This window comes from Protomyctophum parallelum (assembly GCF_964188405.1).
Source record: "Protomyctophum parallelum genome assembly, chromosome: 14".
Classification (NCBI taxonomy): Eukaryota; Metazoa; Chordata; class Actinopteri; order Myctophiformes; family Myctophidae; genus Protomyctophum; species Protomyctophum parallelum.
The window spans coordinates 21,998,667-22,022,767 of NC_139709.1; the positions used below are offsets into that span (position 1 = coordinate 21,998,667).

At 42.5% G+C, this 24,101-nt stretch overlaps 1 protein-coding gene across 1 annotated transcript; it reads left to right on the forward strand.

The window, feature by feature from the left end:
• Positions 1 to 282: 282 nt before the first annotated feature.
• Positions 283 to 22,553, forward strand: scp2a (sterol carrier protein 2a). The gene is made up of 16 exons (XM_083782070.1): positions 283 to 430; positions 2,030 to 2,087; positions 2,270 to 2,341; positions 2,696 to 2,827; positions 3,310 to 3,374; positions 3,974 to 4,100; positions 4,273 to 4,336; positions 4,838 to 4,924; positions 5,516 to 5,666; positions 6,087 to 6,234; positions 6,733 to 6,840; positions 11,789 to 11,942; positions 16,787 to 16,883; positions 17,033 to 17,162; positions 20,366 to 20,445; positions 21,482 to 22,553. Exons 1-16 carry the CDS (start codon positions 368 to 370, stop codon positions 21,575 to 21,577), a joined length of 1,632 nt encoding a protein of 543 aa, XP_083638196.1. The 5' UTR covers positions 283 to 367; the 3' UTR covers positions 21,578 to 22,553.
• Positions 22,554 to 24,101: the final 1,548 nt, after the last annotated feature.

Here is a 24,101-nt window from a genome sequence, read left to right on the forward strand (position 1 = left end):
CGCGTTGGTCGCAGTGCGACGCGCTGCTTTGCTTGTAGATCAGCCCCCCCTTTTTTTACCCAGCATACCGCATTGCTCCCGATTTACCCCATTATTTTATTATTTTGTTTTCAACATTATCTTCCCTCTTATTTTGATCTGCATGCGTTGCCGCTTATTACAACATAAAATAAATATTTAATAAATATGAACACACGTAATATGTCAACCTGGATTTTACTTTGAAGTCAACAACCGGAAGTCCTGTTTTCATTTGGTGGTATCATTTGACGCTGGTTCAGTTCAGGTTGTGTATTATTTTCTTTTGCTGTGTGATCTGCTGAGCTGCCTGCTGCCCTCTGCCCCACTGGATAGAAGAACCACCACCATGACCATGGCACCTCTAAGGCACAGCAACAGAGTCTTTGTCATAGGCGTTGGAATGACAAAGGTAATAATAATTAAATGCCACATAGGGTGACTGACTGCCAGCAGCTTGGCTTTACTGAACTGAACTTGGAAGAGAAGACGCTATAACTTTTTTTGCTATACGCTCTTGACTTGCACAATCACTCCCCTCGCATTTAAGCCTGTTTGTTGATGGAAAAAAATAACATTATTGTGACATCAATTTATTTAAGAGTTTATTTAGCTACATATGGTTTGACAGCTCTGCAAGCTGATCCAAACAGACTATTGAAATACAGCTGTTATTAGTGTGTAACATAAGACTCAATGCTGGTTTCGTGTAATTTGACATTATCTGTTGTTGGTTGCATGATTTATCAAAGTCCATGTCATGATTCATGGTCAGTGGGAGGCATTGACACTGTTGACACATACACAACAGGTGTCGACTTGTCTTGTTGCAGCTTGAGAGCCAGTACAACTTTGGGCTATATTGTTGTTGTTATTGTTCACCATATAGTCCAATCGCCATCAATTTGAGACCAAGACAAATTTAAAACAAATTTCTAAAACCAATTGCATTGTGGCGTGACCCGTTTGGTCGGTCACCAGGGTTCTAAAATGACTCAAGGGTACTAGAGTGGTTAATCTCAATGTATTTTGCACTGCAGGGCATTCCATGTGGTACTAGTAGGGCCATAGAAGTTCAGAGTGAACCTTGGGCACCTTGAGTGTGAGGTAACTACTTGATCTGGTGGGATTGGGTCCAGAGCAGAGGCCCATTCCAAAAAGGGCAATCTCCAAGTGCGGCAGAACTACCATCTTGGTGTGTTGTAGTGCCCATTAACAGTGAAATGGAGAATTATTTTTTGTGTGGATTCAAATTACATGAATATAACATCAACATGAGCTATGTGCGTAATCCAGCACAATGTCATCTCAAATGAACTACAAATACAGTCCAATTGGTCTTTTGTGGCCTTTTGTTTTTACAATTGCAGCTTGCATCTCACAGAAAGTAATATAATACTCAGAAAACAGTTTTGATGGCCTCAAAGCACAACAGAAATTGCTTCCAAGCTGCATTCAGAAACTCCAAATGAAAGAATACTATTATGAGCTGAGGGGTATGCTGATGTTTGAAATCACAACAGCAAGAACCAACATTTAAAAAAGATGTCCATCGTTATGGCAGTAGAAATATGGAATAGTTGTGACAATGACCAAAAAGTGTGCAATTCAATCTATAAATGTAAGAAAATGTTTAAAGATAATATAGTTGATATAAAACATTATAAACCTAAAATGTTTTATCTCCACCATTTGATTCGACTAAATGTCTTCCTTTGTTCTGCCTGTTGTATCAAAGTTTTGTTATTGTTTATTTTGTTATTACTTGTATTAGTATAATTTAAGATAAAAAGGGTAGGCACTATAAGCTACGGCTTCAGCCTACACCTTTTTGGTCCAAATATTCTTTGTAAGGTTTGTTGAAATTAACCCTCTACAATATGATTTAAGAGAAATTAAGACCAAAATAAACCATTCTGTCAAGGGAGGCCCTTCAGGGGTGTACAGGTGTGCAATAGGTCCAGATCGAGTTAATAATATTAAAATACTGTACGTTGAATTTGTCTTCCAGTTTGAGAAGCCTGGAGCCCGGGAGGACTTTGACTATCCTGATATGGCTAAGGAAGCAGGTGCGTATCCCCACTATGTGTAGTATATTCAGTATATATAGACTGTCTATACTATACTATATTGAGAGCCTATATACATAGTGTGGTCATGTTACATGTATCATTGTTAAGACAAATTACTTTAATGTGAAATGGGTGTTGTTAGTCACGATTAACTATCTAATACCTCCTCTCTGATTCAGGTCAAAAGGCTTTAGCAGATGCAGGAATCCCATATTCTGCCATTGAACAAGCATGTGTAGGATATGTATATGGTAAGGGTGCTGATATTGACTATATAATACTGTTATAGTGGAGTTCTCTGATATGTCATAACGATATTTTATGAAACAATATACAATATAATGTAATGGCAAATAAAATACCCAAATGTCTGTCTATGTCTGCTGTGTTGTCTTTATTTGTCCTTCTGAAGACATGTAAGTTCATTGTTGAATTGTCTAAGAAAGTTAAGACAAAACGTGCCGATAATGAGACATCTGACATCAACTTTCAACGTTTGGTCCATGGTTTGGTGTGATAAATCTTTATCGTCCGTCCTGACCTGCACTACCAAATAACAAACAAAGGCAAACATATGAAACTGAGGCTGTGCTGTTGTCCCTCAGGTGACTCCACCTGTGGTCAGAGGGCCATTTACCACGGCCTGGGCCTGTCTGGGATCCCCATCATCAACGTTAACAATAACTGCTCCACGGGCTCCACTGCCCTCTTCATGGCCCGACAGCTGGTCCAGGGAGGTGAGTTAGTAGGTGTCTGGTCCAGGGAGAAGATGACTTAGGCAAGAGGGTTGTAATGGTCAAATGATTCATGGCTGCAACATGTCATGTCATGATTACATGAGTTAAAAACACCTTAAATCTTCTTTTAAAAACAGCAGCTCTTCCAGTCTTCCACTCACCCACTCTCACTGCTCACGCACTGACCCGTGAGAAATATATAATCTGTGCAATCATCTCTCTCTCTCCGTCTCTCTCTCTTTCTCTCATTGAGTGACTAATTTATTTGGTGGACACTGGACAGGGTTGCTCAATGTGACTGTCCCATTATACTATAGTATGTAGGTGTTGTTTTTTCATCGAAAAGCTGACTTCAAGTGAAGAGCAATTCAACTGTATCCTACACTTTATCGATTACACACGCACGCGCCAATCTGTGTGTGATCTCTGACACCCCCCGCCCTCTCATTTGGCCATTTCTCACACCTCACCTCTTATTGCAGGTCTCACTGATTGTGCGCTTGCCCTTGGATTTGAGAAGATGGAAAGAGGCTCTTTGACCGCAAAGGTAAAGAACCTGTGTGTGTGTGTGTGTGTGTGTGTGTGTGTGTGTGTGTGTGTGTGTGTGTGTGTGTGTGTGTGTGTGTGAAAATCAATATGTTACACTGTAACCTTGCTTTGTTATTTTGACAGGCTTATTGCTTCTAAAGCTTAGTTTATTAACCCATGGCATGATGGTGTCATGTGCCCCGGTAACAAGATGTGCACATGCACGGATTGAACGCACTACAGTGGAGGGACACGCAACAAGCCAACAGCACACACACCAAGGCCCGCCCCCGCTCCATCATGTTTGGTGGAAGGCCCCTCTCTATCCTGATTGGATGAAGGCTGGGCCACCTAGCCAAAAACGAAACCTATGGTTTTCTGACACCCAGGGGTTAACTGGGGACAGGGAGGAATTCCTTATATGGTCAGCAGTGGGCACACTATAGTAGGGAGGATTATCACAACAAAACAAAAAAAGAAGTGATATTTGAATTAAGTGAGTGAGAATATACCTTTACGGCTTAACCACTTTCAACTTGGTATCCCTATTTTGGGCTAAATTGTGCTTAACTGGTTAATTCATATACCCTAGCTATAATTTCAATGTCTGCCTGTTAGTTCATGGATAGGACCAACCCCATGGACAAGCACATGGAGGTGATGATCAACCGCCATGGCATGGTTGCTGCACCAGCAGCCGCACAGATGTTTGGCAATGCTGGCAAGGAACATATGGAGAAATATGGTAAGTTTAAGAAAGGAATCCACATTAATTCACACGGAACATGTCACATGTCCTGATGTTTTTGATTGAATTGCTTACTGCTTACTGGCTGTTTAATGTGTTTTTGTTCCATCTCGAGTATGCAGTTTGTTCATGTACAACGCATTGTGTCTGCGGTTACTGTGTCTTCCAGGTACTAAACCGGAACACTTTGCCAAAATCGGGTGGAAGAACCACAAGCATTCCACCAACAACCCGTAAGGCATAGTTTGTTATTAAGCGTTTTCCTGCTTTCCTTGCATCTGAGGCATGTTGCACGCACGCACGCATGCGCGTGCACACACACACACACACACACACACACACACACACACACCCCGATGGTGGATGAAATCATTGCTCAAGGACACTTGGACACTAAGCTGGATTTCGACTACAGCTTTAAGCACCACACCACATTGCATCAAAATATCTACCATTTCCATTACAATAAGGGATCCAGGAAGCTTCTTATTCCCAAGTTTCTGCTGCTCTTCAAAGCAGTGAATAGAATTCAAAAGCATGCTTTCTACAGTCCATTAATACACTGTGTAAAATGAAGTGTGTGTGTGTGTGTGTGTGTGTGTGTGTGTGTGTGTGTGTGTGTGTGTGTGTGTGTGTGTGTGTGTGTGTGTGTGTGTGTGTGTGTGTGTGTGTGTGTGTGTGTGTGTGTGTGTGTGTGTGTGTGTGTGTGTGTGTGTGTGTGCGTGCGTGCGCAGGTATTCTCAGTTCCAGAATGAGTACAGTCTGGAGCAGGTCTCTAATTCCAAGAAAGTGTTTGAGTTCCTCACACTCCTGCAGTGCTGGTAAGAGCCTCACAAATCAAAGCCACAGGCTACTACTGATGGTTAGTGTGTTTCTTGGTTGCAGTAGCGGTACCACTGTCTGGTCACAGACAAATAGTTGCTTGAGTGTTGGTCAGGTGAAACTTTTCAAACATGCATAAAGTTGCAGTAGGCTGCTGCAGAAACTTGTGTGAAACGGTGCTAATCTGCATTGCCGTTGAGTACTTTTAATCTATTTTTGAAATGTAGCTTCTCTCAAATTCTCTCTTCCTTGACTTCCGGTGTCCCACCTCCCGCACTGCGATTGGCTAGCTGCACGTTGCTGTATCTGGGCTCAAACATTTTAGAAACACATGACACATTGAAGAGGAAAAATGCCCTCTTCTTATTTTGAAATTAACAAAGATTGGGCCATAACAGGAGTTATTAAATAGACCATGACATGACGGCATTAAAAGCATCCACCGCATTCCATTCTAAAGCATGTATGATGAGGTCGGCCAATCAGAGGCAGTAAGACGTGTAGCCAGCCAGTAGCCACGTCCTAGTTACTGTGTTAACTCTTAGCTCCACCAGGACCACATTGACCTAACCCTGTATCTCTGCTGTCAGCCCTACCTCAGACGGCGCAGGTGCAGCGGTCTTGGCCAGTGAGGCCTTTGTGAGGAGCCACGGTCTGGAGGGCCAGGCCGTGGAGATCGTGGCACAGGAGATGGTAACAGACCTCGCCTCCACGTTTGAAGAAAACAGCTGCATAAAGATGGTGAGAATCAGGGGTTGTCCTGTCTTCCCATCTCTCTGCCCGGAGCTCACAGCGTGTAGCGAGCTTGTAGATCGGCTATTTTTGCTACTCTTGCGTGACACTCAAATAGGGCATTATTCTATGAAAAGAGTAAGACATACAAAGTTATGTTAAAAGAATATGGAAACGCATGGTTCTTGCCCGACAGTGACAATATACAAGCCCTTGATATATCGTCTCAGTCAGGTGGAAACCTTATAGGTCCAAAACAGTTACTTTTCAGTATTCAAATTCAGAAGTTTCGAGCTTGTGGATCTGCTATCTTTGATGCTTTTGTGTGACGCTGTACGTAGTATAGTTTATTTTTTGGATTGTGGAGATGGGAGGTTTCCGTCCGACATCAACGGTATGGCATTTCTTTCCGTCTCTGCCTCCTTCCAGGTGGGGTATGACATGACTCAGCTGGCGGCTAAGAGGTGTTTCGAGGCGGCAGGCTTGCAGCCCAGCGATGTCAACGTGGTCGAGCTGCACGACTGCTTCTCAGCCAATGAGCTGATCACGTACGAGGCGTTGGGGCTGTGCCCAGAGGGTGAGTCTCACCGCAGTACCTCTGGCGTACTGAGTGGTAATGAACAGTGATGGAGGAAGTACTCACATGTTTTACTTAAGTAAAAGTATCAATACCCTATTGTAGGAATACTCTGTTACAAGTATATGTCTGGTATTCAAAGTTTAATTGAGTAAATGTACAAAAGTATTTACAAGAAAATATTCTTTAAAAGTACTAAAAGTAAAAGTACTCATTATGCAGGAGGTCCTCAAATCCTTTGAAAATAGCAGATCTAACAAGCTCACAACAGCTTGTAGATCGGCTATTTTCAAATGGCCAAAGTATATATATTTATATATAGGTCTGAAGTGGTTTCGTAATAATAATAAAAATCTACAAAGTAACTAGTAACCAAAGTTACCACTGGTAATGAATAGGTGTATCTGTCCGCGGCCAAAAGCATACAGTATAACTTTGTGGATCCCTTGATGTGAAAATGTTCAAGAACCAGTGTTTTAATCTATGTGATCATTTCAGGTACAGCAGGAGAGTTGATTGACAGAGGGGACAACACCTATGGGGGAAAATTTGTGGTGAACCCCAGCGGAGGGCTCATCTCTAAAGGACATCCTCTAGGTGCCACAGGTAGGGCTCACCTCTAAAGGACATCCTCTAGGTGCCACAGGTAGGGCTCATCTCTAAAGGACATCCTCTAGGTGCCACAGGTAGGGCTCATCTCTAAAGGACATCCTCTGGGTGCCACAGGTAGGGCTCATCTCTAAAGGACATCCTCTGGGTGCCACAGGTAGGGCTCATCTCTAAAGGACATCCTCTGGGTGCCACAGGTAGGGCTCATCTCTAAAGGACATCCTCTGGGTGCCACAGGTAGGGCTCATCTCTAAAGGACATCCTCTGGGTGCCACAGGTAGGGCTCATCTCTAAAGGACATCCTCTAGGTGCCACAGGTAGGGCTCATCTCTAAAGGACATCCTCTAGGTGCCACAGGTAGGGCTCATCTCTAAAGGACATCCTCTGGGTGCCACAGGTAGGGCTCATCTCTAAAGGACATCCTCTGGGTGCCACAGGTAGGGCTCATCTCTAAAGGACATCCTCTAGGTGCCACAGGTAGGGCTCATCTCTAAAGGACATCCTCTGGGTGCCACAGGTAGGGCTCATCTCTAAAGGACATCCTCTAGGTGCCACAGGTAGGGCTCATCTCTAAAGGACATCCTCTAGGTGCCACAGGTACTGCACCACAAAACTCCCTCTGGTCTTTAGGGACATCTACCGCACTGGTTCCCAAACACTGGGTCGGGACATATTTGTGTGTCGCGGACACAATTTTATGGGTCTCTTTATTTTTGGTTTCCTATATTTTATTTTTAATTATTATTTCAAAACATTTTCCAAAAACAAATTAAAACTAGAAAAAGTGCCCTTCTGGGCACAGGTCTCCACCAGGATAGGAATGTAGGACATTGCAGCTTGCCTTCATCTGGTGGTTGGATAAAAGGGCAACAAAAGTAAATGAACTTTGGAAGCCAATCTTAACCAATCATGATGGAGTCTGAGAAATCTGAAAGACCGGTTTCGTTGAATGGCTCTAGAGAGACTGTGTACCAATTTGCGTGATGTTTGGACAAAATCTGTAGGTGTACTGTGCAAAAACTTGTTTTGCACAAAGCGGCCTCCTGGTGGCGCTATAATAGGCCGTTCTGGAAAGTTTGGGGCAGAGGTTCATCGTTGGCATCCAGGGAGTGTGTGTGCAAAATTTGGCATCGACCGGGTTAACGGTGGCCGAGATTAGCTGCTCACGGACACACACACACACGGACGGACGGACGGAGTGCAAAACATACTCTCCCCCCATGCCTTCGGCCTGTGGAGACAATTAAAATATAAGAAATTCCATGAATTAGAAAATAAATTGTAGTGAAAATGGCTGATCTACAAGCTCACGACATGGCATGAAGCCACCAATTATAGAGCCCTCCTTGGGGACTCTGGTCAGTATTTGGAAATGACAGAACCTTTCATAAACAGTATTAGTGCTATGTGCGGCCACCTGGTGGCAGTGCTCTCACAGGGACGGCTCCAGGATTGTAACTGGGTAAAAGTGACCTACCATATAAGCTTGCATGTGAGAGGCCAGTCGCTTTTGAGGCTTCTCTGTGGCTAATCCCTCTGGATATTAAACCATGGAGCGTTGAGATGACTCTGACTGCAGGAATGTATACACTACTTGCTTGTCCATAAGTGTCTAAAGGTTCATTCATCCATCATGCGCACGCACACGCACACATACACAACACAGACACACATGCGCACACATGCCATGCACACACAGAAGTTATAGATGCACAGACGATCAATGGGAGGACGAGGTGAAAAATGTGTCACCAACAGGGCTGTGACAGTATATATGTTATATCTTCTTTTTTTTCATAATTCAGTGCTATTTACGTCTGCGTGTTGGTTAAAAAATATATTTAACCAATGAAAACTATTAAAAAGCGCTTCGACAAAAACCTCCTAACTCCACTTGAGCTGGATTTCTTTCATTTGCTGTGTGTTTTTTCCAGACAGCATAGATACAGTATAATAAATTATATAGTGTGTGTTTTATTTTAATTTTATGAACCCTTACTCTTTCCCCACCTCATCCACTAACCTCACTGGGTCCACAGTGAGGTGTCTTGTTATCATTCCCCCGTCCCTGTCCCTCCTCCCATCCCATCTCGGTTTGGGATTTCTCTGGGTCATCCTCGCTCGGACTCCAGGTGCCCCGGTCTGCTAAGCCACGCCGTCTCTCTGTGCGACATTCTACTGATCCCATGTCTTTCTCCTAATCTTAACTCTAATGCTCTGACCCTTAACTCCTCGGTCATGGTGTGAGGAGGGATTTCCCATAGATGCTCGCTAGACCCGCGCCACTGCCCCCAGTGGGCCAGTAGGGGCAGCATGGTCAGCAGGTCATTGCCCGGTAGTGAAATGCTGATAACCTGCTGTCTTTGACACACCAGTGGTGGCACGTAATGCACAGGAGGGAGGGGAAGGAGGGCGACAGGCATGTTTGTTAATAATTAACTGGTCTAGTTTTTAAAATACGCTTAATTACTGATCTGTCCATTTTTAGATGCATTCTGTGCTGACTTTGATTCCAATTGTCTCACAGACTTTGTTGAGAATGCAGGCAAATCCGACCTCAAATGTGACCTTTAGGACTGACTTTCTACACTTATTATTTGCAAGTGATTATTATTATTATTATTATTATTATTCCCAACATGCCGTAGGCGTGAGTAATGCTCTGTCATACAGTACGCTGGTGTCAGTCTCTGAAAATTACAGAGCTACAAGTTCGCAACTCGTCGCGGATTCAACCCATTGTGACTTGTACATTGTCTATTTTCCGTGGTGGACACCATCATACGATAACGTATAAATCAGGCTTCTGTGTCCAAGCATCCAGACATATATACAGATATAAATCGCATTTCAAACCATGTAGGAATGCGGTTCAAATGTGATTATCAAAAATCACTTTCCATACATTTCTTTTGACTGTTCAGATTTGATTTAACCAATCTGATCCCAGACAAAAATCTGATCACATAGCCATAGATGCCGTTATCCCCACTGACCTTTACGGCAGGGGTGTCAAACTGGTGATCCATGGGCCGCATGTCTTCTGCGGCCCGGGGGTTGGTGTCTAAAACCTGATTTAACACTACCTCTGAGCCAGTGCTCTGAGGCGAGTAGCAGCAAGTGAATGCAGTTTACAGGGCGTAAAGTTTACGCCCTGTAAACTGCATTCACACACACAAGCCGTGTGGGAGCAGATTGGTGCTGTGCAGAAGTCTTTACCCTTAAGTGCTTTAGCTCATTTGGATAATGGTGTAATGTAAAAGCCTAATGAGATGAAACGCTTAGCTTTAATGCCAACACAGGACCCTGACCCTGCGTGGACCCTCGTAAGATTAAGTAGGGAGGTGTCACATCAGTCTGTCAAGTGGTTGCCCGTCTCTGTTTAAGAAAGATATTGGAGAAAGTTTCATCAGTGCACGACACATTGCAATAGTGGTTCCCAAATCCCAACATTTTCTGGATCAGGGTCCACTTGAACAGCTCAAAAGCGTTCGCAGCCTAACCATCTGCCATGTTTAAGATGGCCCGGATGGTTAGCTCAACCTAGGCTGCTGAGCCAGCCTGACGGCATGCCACAGGTTCGACTCCCGATCCCGACAGCCTTTGCAGTGTGTCTTCCCCCCCCTCTCTCTCCCCATTTCCTGTCGGACTACTTTCAACCTATCAATAAAGGCAGAAAAAGCCAAAATAAATCATAAAAAAGAAGAAGATGCAGGGCTGCATGCATTTCAGATGGATGGACTGCATCAGTGCCTCTGTACCTTTTTAAATAGACAAAGTAAATGTTTTGTTACCATGGCAATAATAAAGTGCTGCAATGGCTTCAGGCCACATAACATCAAAGCAGTGTTAAAAGTTCATATTTATCAGTATCGCTGTGAAAACAACATTTTCAAGCTTTTAAAGAAAAAACACCATGATTTATTTTCTTTATTTTACATAACATTTTTATATTAATACTATATGATCTATAAAATGTTTAGTGTTTTTCCAATCAGTTGGGGGCGCACTTGCAATATCATCAAGGCCCACGTGGGCCCCGGCTCACAGGGTGGGAAAATGGGAACCGCTGCCTTACAACATTTTGAGTCAAACCTTTAAAATGTTTAAATGATCTATTAGTTCTCTGTGTCAGTTCTTAACTGGATAGTTTTACAACAAGTGCTGATGAGGAAATGAGTTTAATGACCCTGAGGGAGTGTGGGGCAAAGGGCGTGTGTGTGTGTGTGTGTGTGTGTGTGTGTGTGTGTGTGTGTGTGTGTGTGTGTGTGTGTGTGTGTGTGTGTGTGTGTGTGTGTGTGTGTGTGTATAAACTGTGCTGTAATGACAGGACACAACATAGTTCTGTCTGATGCTCAGGCATACACACCACTGGTTCCATAATTCAGTGGTTCTCATTCGGGTCCTTGAGGGGGTTCTCCAGCAAATCAGTTTAAACCACTTTAACCCCTGTATACATCAGCTATGAAAATAGCCTGTAGATCTTGTAGATTCTTAAAGGCATTTACTGTATGTTGTAGTGGAGGACATGTTGTAGACGTGTACAGTACAGAAGGTCATGTGCAGTACTTGTGGTGCTGTGTGGTGTATGTCTCCTCCTCACTAGAGAAGTTGTGGTTTTATGGTTAAAATTAACTTAAAAGTATTTTCAAACTTGGGCTTACAATTGGGAAATGATTCATGTTTGGGCTAGTGTTAGGGTTAGACAAAATAGATTTAGGGGTTATGGTTTGAGTTATGGTTGATTTGCTTAGTCGTGCACCGGAAATAGTGGGTCTACAAGCTCACATTATGTTGTGACCTTGTAGATTATTGTAGGCTATTACCTTGTAAATTGGCTATTTATGGCTTTAGGCTTTAGGCAAAAAAAAAGAAAAAATCCTTCCAAATGGCATTCATAAAATCACCGTCCTAAAAGGTTGTGTGCGTCATTGTCATTGCTCAGGTCTAGCCCAGTGTGCAGAGTTGTGTTGGCAGCTACGGGGGTTGGCTGACAGAAGGCAGGTCCCGGGTGCAAAGGTCGCTCTGCAACACAACATTGGCTTAGGAGGTGCGGTGGTCGTCGCCTTATACAAGATGGGATTCCCACAGGACGCCAGGTGAGCAAGGTCTAAATGACAACTCATTACAAGTTAGCGGACGCCAATAGACATTTCTCAATTGATATATGTTGGTGCTGTTGTTTAATTTGTTATTCTCAAACACTGGTCACATTTTTAACTTCAATACTGTAAGTTGTAGCTTGGTGTGGGATTCTTCCCCAAGAAGTTTACACTACAGTATGTCAGATAAATTATGAGTGCGATTATGCATGACCTTGTTCTCTCGTGCGGCCTGAGTCACGTACAAGTCAGTGCATCACAAATTGCTCTGTGATTAAGTGCAATTATTGCTGTAATAAGTCTGATTTATTACGACAGCAGCTTATTATCCTCACTGTCTGGTAGAAAATATATATTTTCAAAACCATTACTTATCAGGGATTTAATGACTCGCCTCTATTCCTTTAGCGCAATTATCCAAAGGGCTTAACCATACATACACACACACACACACACACACACACACACACACACACACACACGGTGGAGGCAACCATGCCAGAGTTCATACTAGAGTATTCTGTTTTATGCATCATTTTGTATCTTCATGTGTCGATATATTATATCTTCCTGTTGCTTTGTTGCTTCTAGTGTGAACACAATCTAACTCTCCAAATCAATATTCTCATCAGCATGACAAGCAGCTCATAACAACCCAGAAATATAAAGCCACGTACAGTATGTATCGTTTTGTTTGCCATTTTTCTAATTTGTTGCCGGGTTCCATTTCAAGCTCCTGTTGGAATATATGTTTAATGGAATATAACCAATTGTGCATCCTTGGTTGCTCTACTGAAAGACTGAAGGAAAGAGGGGGAAATCAAAATAGTATGGGTTATTAACTGGAATAACTGCTTAGCACGACCATAAGGGAGCAGGGAATGTTGTTCCAGCACAAGAACAAATTAGATGCATCCCCACTTCAATCACTGCCACTTGATCGATTACATCCTGGCCCAGTGGCCCAGCCCTTATAACTATATTCATGGCAATGCTTTGATCTAGAGATGCTCCGATATCTCCCTATTGCAAAACATCATTTTCAGTCATTTTATCATTTTGCATTTTTTGTGACAGGCCTAATCATTCTCCCCTTCCTCCCCACACACAGGAACAGTTTTGACATGGGTTTTATATAATACTTTTGGAAATATTCAAATGTTCCCCTTACGCACAAGATCAGACCTATCGGTATCGGCCGATCATGAGGAAAACTATCGGTGATCGGGATCTGTCCCAAAAAGCCTGATCGGAGCATCCCTACTTTGATCGGCATATCTTAAAGAACATTTTGTGTTCTGTGCGTTGTCTTTGGTATGGAAGCTATTGTTGTGCTAGCATGGTGAACACTAAATACTAATGTTTACAGTCACAGAGATTTCAGTACATCTGAGACCTCTGCATCCTTCCCCTCAATTCACAACACATAACACAGGAGGGTCACCAGGAGAGCATGTAACATCAGGGACAGGACACACAACACCACCTCTTCACACTGATACCATCAGGAAATGTCTCGTGAGAAGATCCCTGTTAGGAACTGAATCATTGTTTTATAGTATCAATGTTTGTGCCAAAAGTCAAAAAGTTTGACAATGTCAATGGAAACCTTTTGGAATGTAGTGGAATACTTTGTCAAGCTCCTACCTATATATGGAGATCTCTGTACCTGTCATTCCTTGTCATATACTGATGTCATCAGGATATACTGATATCATCAGTATATGACCATATATGGGCATGCCTCTTTTGTGCCCATATATGGAGCTGAGCAATTGGTTTGCGCCTGGTGCCATGACGACAAGTTGAGGTTAGACTCCATATTTGGGCATAGCTGCATTGAGAACTACTTAGAATGGTTATGGCTGAGTCATGGTGACATGAGTGTGACATCAGAGGTCAGGGACCCCCTCCATCCCAAAGCCTGACATCACACATCGGATCTCCATATATGGATATGACTGACATGACTGACATCATCGTGATGACACCAGCAAAAAAGGCAACCTCCATTTTTATTTCACTTCCGTGACGTCAGCGTCAGCCAGAGTGTATAGTTTCACAGACCATGGATGGGGAGGAGAGGCAGACACTGGAGAGACGGGCATGGATGAGGAGGCTGGCACGGGAGGAGAGGCTGGTACGGGAGATGCTGCCACAGGAGATGAGGCTGGTACAGGAGATGAGGCTGCCACAGGAGAGGTGGGCATGGGATAGGAGACTGGCACAGGTTATGAGGCTGGCAGTGGAGATGAGGCTGGCACAGGAGAGGCTGGTACAGGAGCAGAGGATGGTACAGGAGTGGTGGGCATGGGAGAGGAGACTGGCAAAGGTGATGAGACTGGCACAGGAGATGAGGCTGGTACAGGAGAGGCGGGCATGGGAGAGGAGCCTGGCACAGGAGGAGAGACTGGCATATGATGAGTGGTTGGCACACGAGGAGAGGCTGGCACAGGAAGAGAGACTGGTACACGAGAGGTGGGTACAGGAGGAGAGGCTGTTCGAGGAGAGGCTTGCACAAGCGATGTGGCTGACACAGCAGCTGAGGCTGGCACAGGAGGAGAGGCTGGCACTCATACATGCCGTCGAGGGTGTGGAGGCAGAATCAGAATCATCTTACGCTGATCTGGATAGCAACCCGGTTGTTGAGTTTGACCAACCACCAGCCAATGAGAATCTCATAAACTGCCTGCCCCATATCACCATCCATGACAGTGTGGAGGACTGCTGTTCAGTGTGCTGTAGTGAATACATCCCAGGGCAGGTGTACTCTACTCTGCCTTGTAAGCACGCTTTCCACAGAGAGTGCATCGCCACGTGGCTCCAAAGGTCTGCCACATGTCCAGTGTGTCGCCATGTCTTGACTCCGCCTTAATCTGCCTTTGCAATGAAAATTGCCCCTGCAGGCAGATCAAGTCTGGCCCCTCTCAATTGTGGGGGGACTTTGCGGACCAGAAGGACCAACCAGATTCGTCGAGAACCAGGCCATAACCAACCCCCCTTTCACAACAAAGATTAAACGCTTCAGGAGCTTTGGACAACTAGCCTGAAAGAACATTTCTGCCCACAGGCCATCAGGCTCATGATCGAATGTCTCTCAGAAACACCAAAACACCCCTCTTCCCACTTACTCCCCCCTCTCCATCACTGAATTGTGAGCTGCGCTTTAATGGACATTCAGACTTGCACATACAGAAACACACACACGCCACTCAAGAAATGCTGCTTATCAATTTTTGTATTGTGCATTCTTCTGACTGCTGCTCTGCCGTTTCATATTTTTAGCTTGTTATATAGTTAGTGATATCTTATATCATTACAGTAGGTGTTATATAGTTAGTGATATCTTATATCATTACAGTAGGTGTGAAGGAAAAGTAAGCATTTAATTGCGTGATGTGAACACCTGTGGTTTTACTGTGCATATTAACAATAAACCTATTGTATCTTCAATTGAAATCCAAACCATTGCCTAGTCACTGTATTGGTTTAAGTGGTTAAATGTAGGGTATGTACATTTCTCTTTGGTTAAAATAAGTGTCAAATATCTCTATTCTGATTGATTCTATTGTCTCATTGCTATAGAGTGTTTGTTCCGTTAACAGGTGTTTTCATCTCCAGCTCTTTATTAAACAATGCATTTTCAGATTGGGATACCAATTTTATCCAATCAGGATACAGAACTCAAACAGGATACTGATTTCTGATTAGTGAAAGTGGAAAGAAATGAGCAGAGAAATGTTTAACTAGAACACTATAAGAATTAAGCTGATAACTGGTACTCTCTCCTGTTTGGCTGAGATTTTGTCACCTACCTTAAAAACAATACAGAGCTTCAAATGTTTAACAAAATACCTTTTGTTTTATCCAAATACTATCACTTTACCCTACCTGTGGGTTATGGAGTGATGGAGGTTTTTAATACATTGAAATTATCAAATGAATGAATGCATTTTGGGCATATTTATCTCAAGTGTGTTTTTGTCAGGTGAAACCTGATTAATGATCGCTCATGAAATGTAGACGACATACTAGTCATACTGACGGCCTAGCCTGCCACACACGCTGCCTAAGCCAATGGGAGTGTAGTGTAATTGCCTGCCTCCTAAGCTATGCCACACGCACCGCGAAAGGGCTGATTTCCACACCTATAGCGCAAGCCTAACGACCGCAGCCTCAAAGCAACAGCTGCACAACAAAACACAGTCATTGAACCACGCACAGAACGTCGGAAAAATTAACGCAAACAAAGGCTGTGAGGTTGACACACAATCACAAACATACACGTTACTAAAGAAATAATCATACCAATATGGTGGGGGAGAACACAACGGAGACAAGAACACAACAGAGATAGCGCTTCTTTCACCTGACAAATATCACTATGTGATCATTTCTTGTTTTGCCATGGTTTGCCAAGAGAGAAACGGATAATTAAAATTTCAACAAGCAACATTGCCTCTGTAGACATTTTTAAAGCTCAGCTCAAGACCCACTTCTACAACATTGCCTTTAATTGATCTTGTATTTTTTATTTTTCATGTCCTCACTGTACTGCATTACTGCTTGTTTTTTAATGTCGTTGCCTTGCTTTTCTTTTATTCTCCATTGTTCTGTAAAGCACTTTGAGCTGCATTTCATGTCATGAAAGGTGCTATACAAATAAAGTTTTATTATTATTATTATTGTTCTTGCCAATTCAAGAGACTGCAGCAAACAATTACCAACGCAAACCATGGCAAAACACACATGCACACGCACACACAGAGCACCAACATGGATTTCAAGGTCACACTGTGGAACATCCTTATGTAATGGTCCATTAACCCTGTTGTCCACAGGCCCCATGTCGCTGCTGTTGCTACCGCTGCAGCCAGCGGTCTGGAGGACTTTAAAGCCTACGGCGTTTTCCAGGAGATTGAGAAAAAACTGCAAGAGGTAAAACGGCATCCTATAACAATTAGCTCAAAAGCTTTTAGCTCTGGCCTTGACCTGTCCTTATGAGTTCTGGGGAACATAATTCATATCTTCAAAGAAAGAAGGGGTTTGCTTATCTCTCTCTCTCTCTCTCTCTCTCCCCCCTCCAGGAAGGAGAGGAGCTTGTCAAGAAGATTGGGGGAGTGTTTGCGTTCAAGGTCAAAGATGGACCTGATGGGAAAGAGGGAGTTTGGGTAGTGGATGTCAAAAATGGCAAGGGCTCAGTCACCAATGACACAGGTGCGTTCTTTTTTGTGTTTGTGTGTGCGTGTGACACTGAGATGTCTATCTTTTCCCTAAAATGGGTTTCAACGACTCGGGCAACATTATTATACCACAGGACAAGGCTGGATGAACACCTCTGGGGGCCCCTGGGCACTGAAGCTCCAAGGCCCCCCTGCACATGCACGTTCGAATCTTTGGCCATTTTGGGGTGGTTTTACTCTGTTCTATTGGCCTATTCCTGGCCGCCTACCCCGTCCCAGAGTGACAGTCAGGCAGTAACAAGCACATTATTATTATTTGACCCATATAGTAAGCAAACGGGTGAGAGAATCCAATTTTCTTGTCGAGCCACCTGCTATGCATGGAGAATGAAAACAAAGCAATGGTGGACAATGACATTGTATTTGATTCCACCTGACCTCACACAGCCCAGTGGGCCCATGCAGGCATGCACCCACCTTGAACAGCCTATAGCGCATTGTTGCTGCTTTATTACACACAATTGTACTTTTCAGCTGCATTCTCACCAACAATAAATCACTAATTATTTTGGACACCATTTATTTCATTCTGATTAGTGGAGAAAAATGGACCCTTCCATAGTCGACTTGTTGACATGTCATAGCTGGTAACACAGCTAAAGGCAATACCATTAATTAATTTAGCCCAATATGTTTAATTTCGGTGTTACTATGTGTGCCAGTAATAGTATATAGACAACACTTGCGTGCGCACCTCCTCAACCCCTCCCAGTCTGTACAGCATCTCAACGAGGTGTCAAATGTTAATATTGGCATATATAGGACCTCAGCAAACTTGTTACAGAATACTACAAAACATTTGTGTCTTTCAATAGGCATATTGGAGCATTAATGCATTCAGCCAAGCATATGTTCCGTCTGTGCGTGTCGCTTATTGAATTGGTGGTACATATAACGCTTGAAACGTGAGATTCATAAATAGTCTTCACTCAGCGTTTCATTAGAGCTATAAGTATTCATAGCCATGCGTAATTGTCATGCCGACTCACATACGTGACACACGAGACGAGCCTAGAGCCTTTATTGTATAAATCCAGAATCTATCAACAGCATCAAATTACCATGCTCAACTCGTGTCTGTGTGAACAGCTTTGTGAAATGGATACAGTAGAGGAATCTGAATTCAGATGGCTCTCCAGGGGGAGATCGTTGCTAGTGTGAGTTGCGTGAATGGCTGCAGAGATTTAAAATAAAATTAAAAAAGTCCCCGCTGGCAGCGACAAGGAATGTGAAGCAAAACTGAATTAACTGTGAAGCATATTGTTGCTGTCGGGCAGAAACCATTCCTTTTCAGGAAGTAGTAAAAACTGTGTTCTGACTGATCCATATAGATTTTTTTAATCTATAGACACAATCACTTTATATAAAAAAAACATAATCAAGAAACTCACAACGCGTCACATCAAGACTAATGGTAGGCATTAGCGTATCATCATCAGATGTCCAGCACCTCAGGTCATCTCAGGTCCCACGTCAAAGAGGCCGGCCTCCGATAATGGTCTATTATATAAACGAATCCGCCGAGTGGCAACCATAACTGCTTTGTCAAGCAGCATTAATGAGATCCGATTGCCGAAGGCAGCGCAACCTTGATGATGGAGAGGGCCATCATCAATTGCCACATTCACCCCGCAAGGCTACATTGCGTATCTTCATGATGAAATGAGACATGATGTGACTTTTATTTGAGGGTCCCAAAAAGGCCTCAATCAACTCAATGATGAAGAAACATTGTTGTGTTGTATTATTAATGACAATGATGAGTAGATGATACTCCCAGTGTCTTCCTTAAGCCACTGTGGAAGAAGCCCCCTCTAAGCCCCCCCTCAAAACAAGCCCAATTGACTGACTTCCATGTAAACCAAGATTCATTAGACCCCCCTCCAAATAGCCAGCCCCCCCCATAGCACCCCCAGTCACAATTTTCTGGAGCCGTCGCTGCACTAAAGGTCTAGCCTCGGAAACTAAACTAAACTAAACTATTTATATTCTGCCATACATACAACACAGAAAATAGCTACACTACAAGCCCCGCTGAGCTTGTTGATGTGCTGCTAGACAGACAGAGTAAAGCATAATTTACAATCTGTGTATACATGGCCTGATGGGTGAAAAGTGCATTTCTTTTTTTGAGATACCTTTGTATTAAGTTATAGGAGAAATTATAGTGGAGAGTGGATAGGAGAGTGGAAAGAAAGACGGAAAACAAAAGATACAAATAAATGAAATAGAAATAAGACCTATAGCTAATAGCTAATAGCTAGTAATAAGTGTAAAAAAAAAAAACGTACAAAGATAATATACTACAGATCTGTGAGAGATGCTATGCCCATAAAGGATGCGTTGCAAGACTTGCTTACTGTATTCACTCATTAAATTCACTATTGATAGACAATGCACATACTGTATTATATATTATCCAGGTACTCACTGTTGAATCCCCTGTACATATTCAGTTTCATATTCATTTTTGATACTATGTAGTGTACAGTACATATCCATTCATTGGTGATGGCGGTGTACTGTATATTCAATTCATGTATGTATCTCGATGGGGATAGACTTAACTAAATTATTAAATTTCATCTGGAGCTCCCTGTACTATCCACACTTTTCCTGGGCTGTGTGTGCTCCAGTTCCTGTTGATTTCATTGGATATCATTGGTCATCTGACCAGTTTCATTGGCTTTCATTGGATCAAATCGACAGGAACTGGAGCACACACAGCCCAGGAAAAGTGTGGATAGCTGTTCCTGGTACCTCACTTCCTGGAACTATTGCTCACATGCTTTTTCCCCACAGCTCCCCCTATGATTAAACCTTGAAAAGAAAATGAATGACCATGGTTTAACTACACAAAATATATTTTGCGTACACTACATTTCGGGGTTAAATACGGTATTGAACCATATTTTAACCAATATATTCCCTTGTTAACACCCAGTATGTTATGTTTCATTTTCATTCAACATTCATACCAGAACAGGAAATACATTTTATTTATGTGGCAGTGTCACAATAACAAAACCTGTAACAAAACATGGTGACGGTGAGTGCTGGCGTGATGCACAGGATTATACCTTTAGTTTTGTCCCATTCTGTTTGAAACCAAGGAACAGAAACAACATCGGCACAATACCGCATATTCTCACAAAAGTTAACTTCTGTATCCTTTAGATAAGAAGGCGGACTGCACCATTGCAATGGGCGACGAGAACCTTCTGGCTTTGATGACGGGGAAGATGAATCCACAGACGGTACATTTTGTTCTTTCTTTATCTGCCTTCTTTAGTTGCCTTTTCACATGAATCTCTCAAGGTGAAATTCAAGGCCTCCACATTGTCTCCGTTCCCTGAACACTAGGGAGGAGAGACACTATGTACACATTATAAAGACAGTAGACTGACTTTTGTGCCATTCAGAGCCATAATAATTGTGTAACATAATTATTGTAAGTGTGGAGCCCTTGCTGTAAAAACTATTGTCACATGTTTAATGAGACAATATTTCTGTCTTTGAAGCAAGGAAGCCTGCACGACTCCAATACGTCTCACTGTCTTTATACATTCTTACCGGGTGCGCGGTCGGGAAAAATAAACTTTTAAAGAAATCTCTTAAGAAGAGAAAACCAGCACTCACGGACATGAGTAATATTTCTGTCTGACTAAGGACAGTGTGTAATTTGCCTATTAATGACAGATTTTGTATGCTGAATGATGCTTGTTGATTTTAATTAAATAATATAATAAATACCTCTATTGACCAGGAAACCTTTGTGGGAATTCAAAAACAGATTTATATTTTGTGTGCATGCATGCACGCACGGCGCACACACACACAAAAACATGAAAATGTTAATAGGTGGAACGAGAAGTGCAGGGTAAATGTGTATGAATGAAATGGCCTGTGAATAGGACGGAGAGGTTATCTCTTGAGGGAAAATACAAGGAGTGATTAGGGAGAGATGGGAGGAACAAAAATGAAAAGTTAAAATGCAACAAGCAATTGTTTAAAGTTTTGGGAACAGCCCCTCTTCCAGTCCACATTAGATTTGGCTGACTAAATGTTACATACTCCTGGAGATGGAGAGGCAGTCGCCATTACTGAGACAACGTGTCCTTTCATCATCTGTTCATGATGACAAAGCAGATCTTAACAGACATTTTACTGTATGTGTAAACCTTTACACTCCGAGAGATGCTGACATTCACAGATTGTGTTTTAATTTGAATTCTTCTTAGTTTGGTTCTTGACTATTACTCACCTGTACAATCTTTCTCTCTGTCCTCTCAGGCGTTCTTCCAGGGGAAGCTTAAAATCACGGGGAACATGGGCATGGCCATGAAACTACAGAGCCTCCAGATGACACCAGGCAAGGCCAAGCTGTGAAACTCAGAGCCCGGCTGGACCCAACCTCCACCAGAAGTGTCTAGGATGCTTATCTCCTCTTTCAGTGTTTCAGGATTTTTTTTATTCTGAATCCTCTATGATCATACCTTCCTTTTTGTCTGACTTCTCCTTTTCATCTATAGCTTTCTTCACAAATCTTCCTCACACATGAATACTTCTCATGCACTTTTACACCCATTTCATTATTATTTTGTGGTGCCAGCCACTCCTATACGTGACTATGTGTGTATGTCTGTCTGTCTGTGTATGAGCATGGAAGTATCACGACAATACCGCTGGATGGCACTGTTGGGCAGCGACACACACACACACACACACACACACACACACACACACACACACACACACACACACACACACACACACACACACACACACACACACACACAAGGCCAGGGAGGAGGGCTCGTACAGTACAGTACACACAGCATCACTCAGTTCAGACAGGTCTGTTTTTTTCATTTTTTTTCTTTTCAAATCAACCACTGTGAGGACAATGCTAAGTAACTCACAGTTACAGTATCCTCATGAATACCATATAACATATACCGTAACAACACTGTGGGTCATGAATGTTTCCATTCAAGGCGCTTCTGAGCACAATATTTAGACTGTAGGTACGTGTCTTTGGAGCTACAGTAGGGACATCATCTGTAATCTGGACTAATCTGGTGTGACTACTGCTAATACTGTACTTCCAGTGTACCTGGGCGTGTTTTGCTGCTGTGGTACAGTAGACTGACTTTTGTGCCATTCAGAGCCATAATAATTGTGTAAAATAATTCCTGTAATGCCCTTGCTGTAATGATAACTATTGTCACATGTTTAATTAGACAATATTTCTGTCTAAGGACAGTGTGTAATTTGCCTATTAATGACTGATTTTGTATAAAATGTATCTGAATGATGGAACATGCTTGTTGATTTTGATTAAATAATATAATAAATACCTCTATTGACCAGGAAACCTTTGTGAGAATTCAAAAACAGATTTATATTTTGTGTGCATGCCTGTTGAATGACAGGTTTGTGCGCTATTGCCGCAATATGACGTGAATGGTGTCACCCTCCAATACATCATTACAGAGACGCACGCACACACACACACACAAACATGAAAATGTTAATACGTAGGTGGAAAGAGAAGTAGAGTGCAGGGTAAATGTGTATAAATGAAATGGCCTGTGAATAGGACAGAGAGGTTATCTCTTGAGGTAAAATACAAGGTTTTCCTCAAGTAATTAAATATCCACCACTGACATTTGCCCTCATTCCAAAAATCAAGGTAAAAGCTAAGGCAAAGCCTTGGGTTGGCACCCACACAGTTTTCTTGCCACCAGTTCTGGGTGCCTGACACAGTGCCCAATCATCCTCATCCTCTCTCTGACCTTGAATGTGACCTGTGGGAGGACCCTGTTGACTAGAGGTCAAAGTTTCTGATGTGTACACACAATACTCCTGTATACCCCGTGCATATTAATTTCCTTTGGCTATGCAATAGGCTAAAATTATTTTGACTGCCTTTGTAGAACTCACTATTTAAAACTAAGTTATAATTTGGACTCTTCGTTTAATGGAGATGAAGTCACTGCCCTCTCCTCATCTCTAGATGGTGGGCATATAGCAATTGCATGCTGTTGCCTTGGTAATGAAGGCTGCTCTGATAAATTCTTGTTATTCCTGTTACCTTCAAGTCTGAAGAGATGGGTTTTCAGACTACGGTGGAAGATTGGGAGTGTGACCTTTAACTTTTAACCTTGCACTGTGGAGAAAGCAGCGCTGCAAAGAATAAAGCTGATACATAATTACATTTTCAAACAATTTATTTTTTGGGCCATGGTTCAAAAAAATTATAATCGTGAACATGACAAAGAGAAAAAAAAAGAGTGGGGAAAAAAAAGGGAAATAATTTAGTTCAGATGCAGTTTCACAGAGATACTTGAATATATTTGCCACCTGAAGGCATTTTAAAAAGCAGATGTACAAGCTCACAACGTTGCTATCCATCGTACAACAAAGTGTATAGTGTAGGGCTTAAGTGGTTAAGAGTTTATTGTGTTTTGTTGCAATATCCAGATGAGATATTAAGTCGACCTTGTCCAGTCATGTTATATCTCGCCTGGACGAGATAAATGATTTTTCTTACCATGGCCACTCCGGGGCTCCGTATTACTATGTTTGAAAGTGAGTAGGCCATACATTGTAGTCTCTGATGGTTGGCGGTCTGGTGGAATACAGTTTGTGAATTGCAGAAACATTATCCTTTTGATGGTGAGGTGGAGTGAGTGGTTGTGAATATGTGCAGAAAGGTATGGGCAGTAATTCTATGCTCATTATTAGGATATACTGTATGAAGTTCTGGCTGACATGACAGCTACTTTATGTGAGAGTGAATAAACAAAATATCAGTACATGAATACAGCACTGAATCATAAATAATAATAAAAAAAGTCTATGCAAACTATCCTCATTTTTTTCCCTTCTGTACAATATATATATTTTT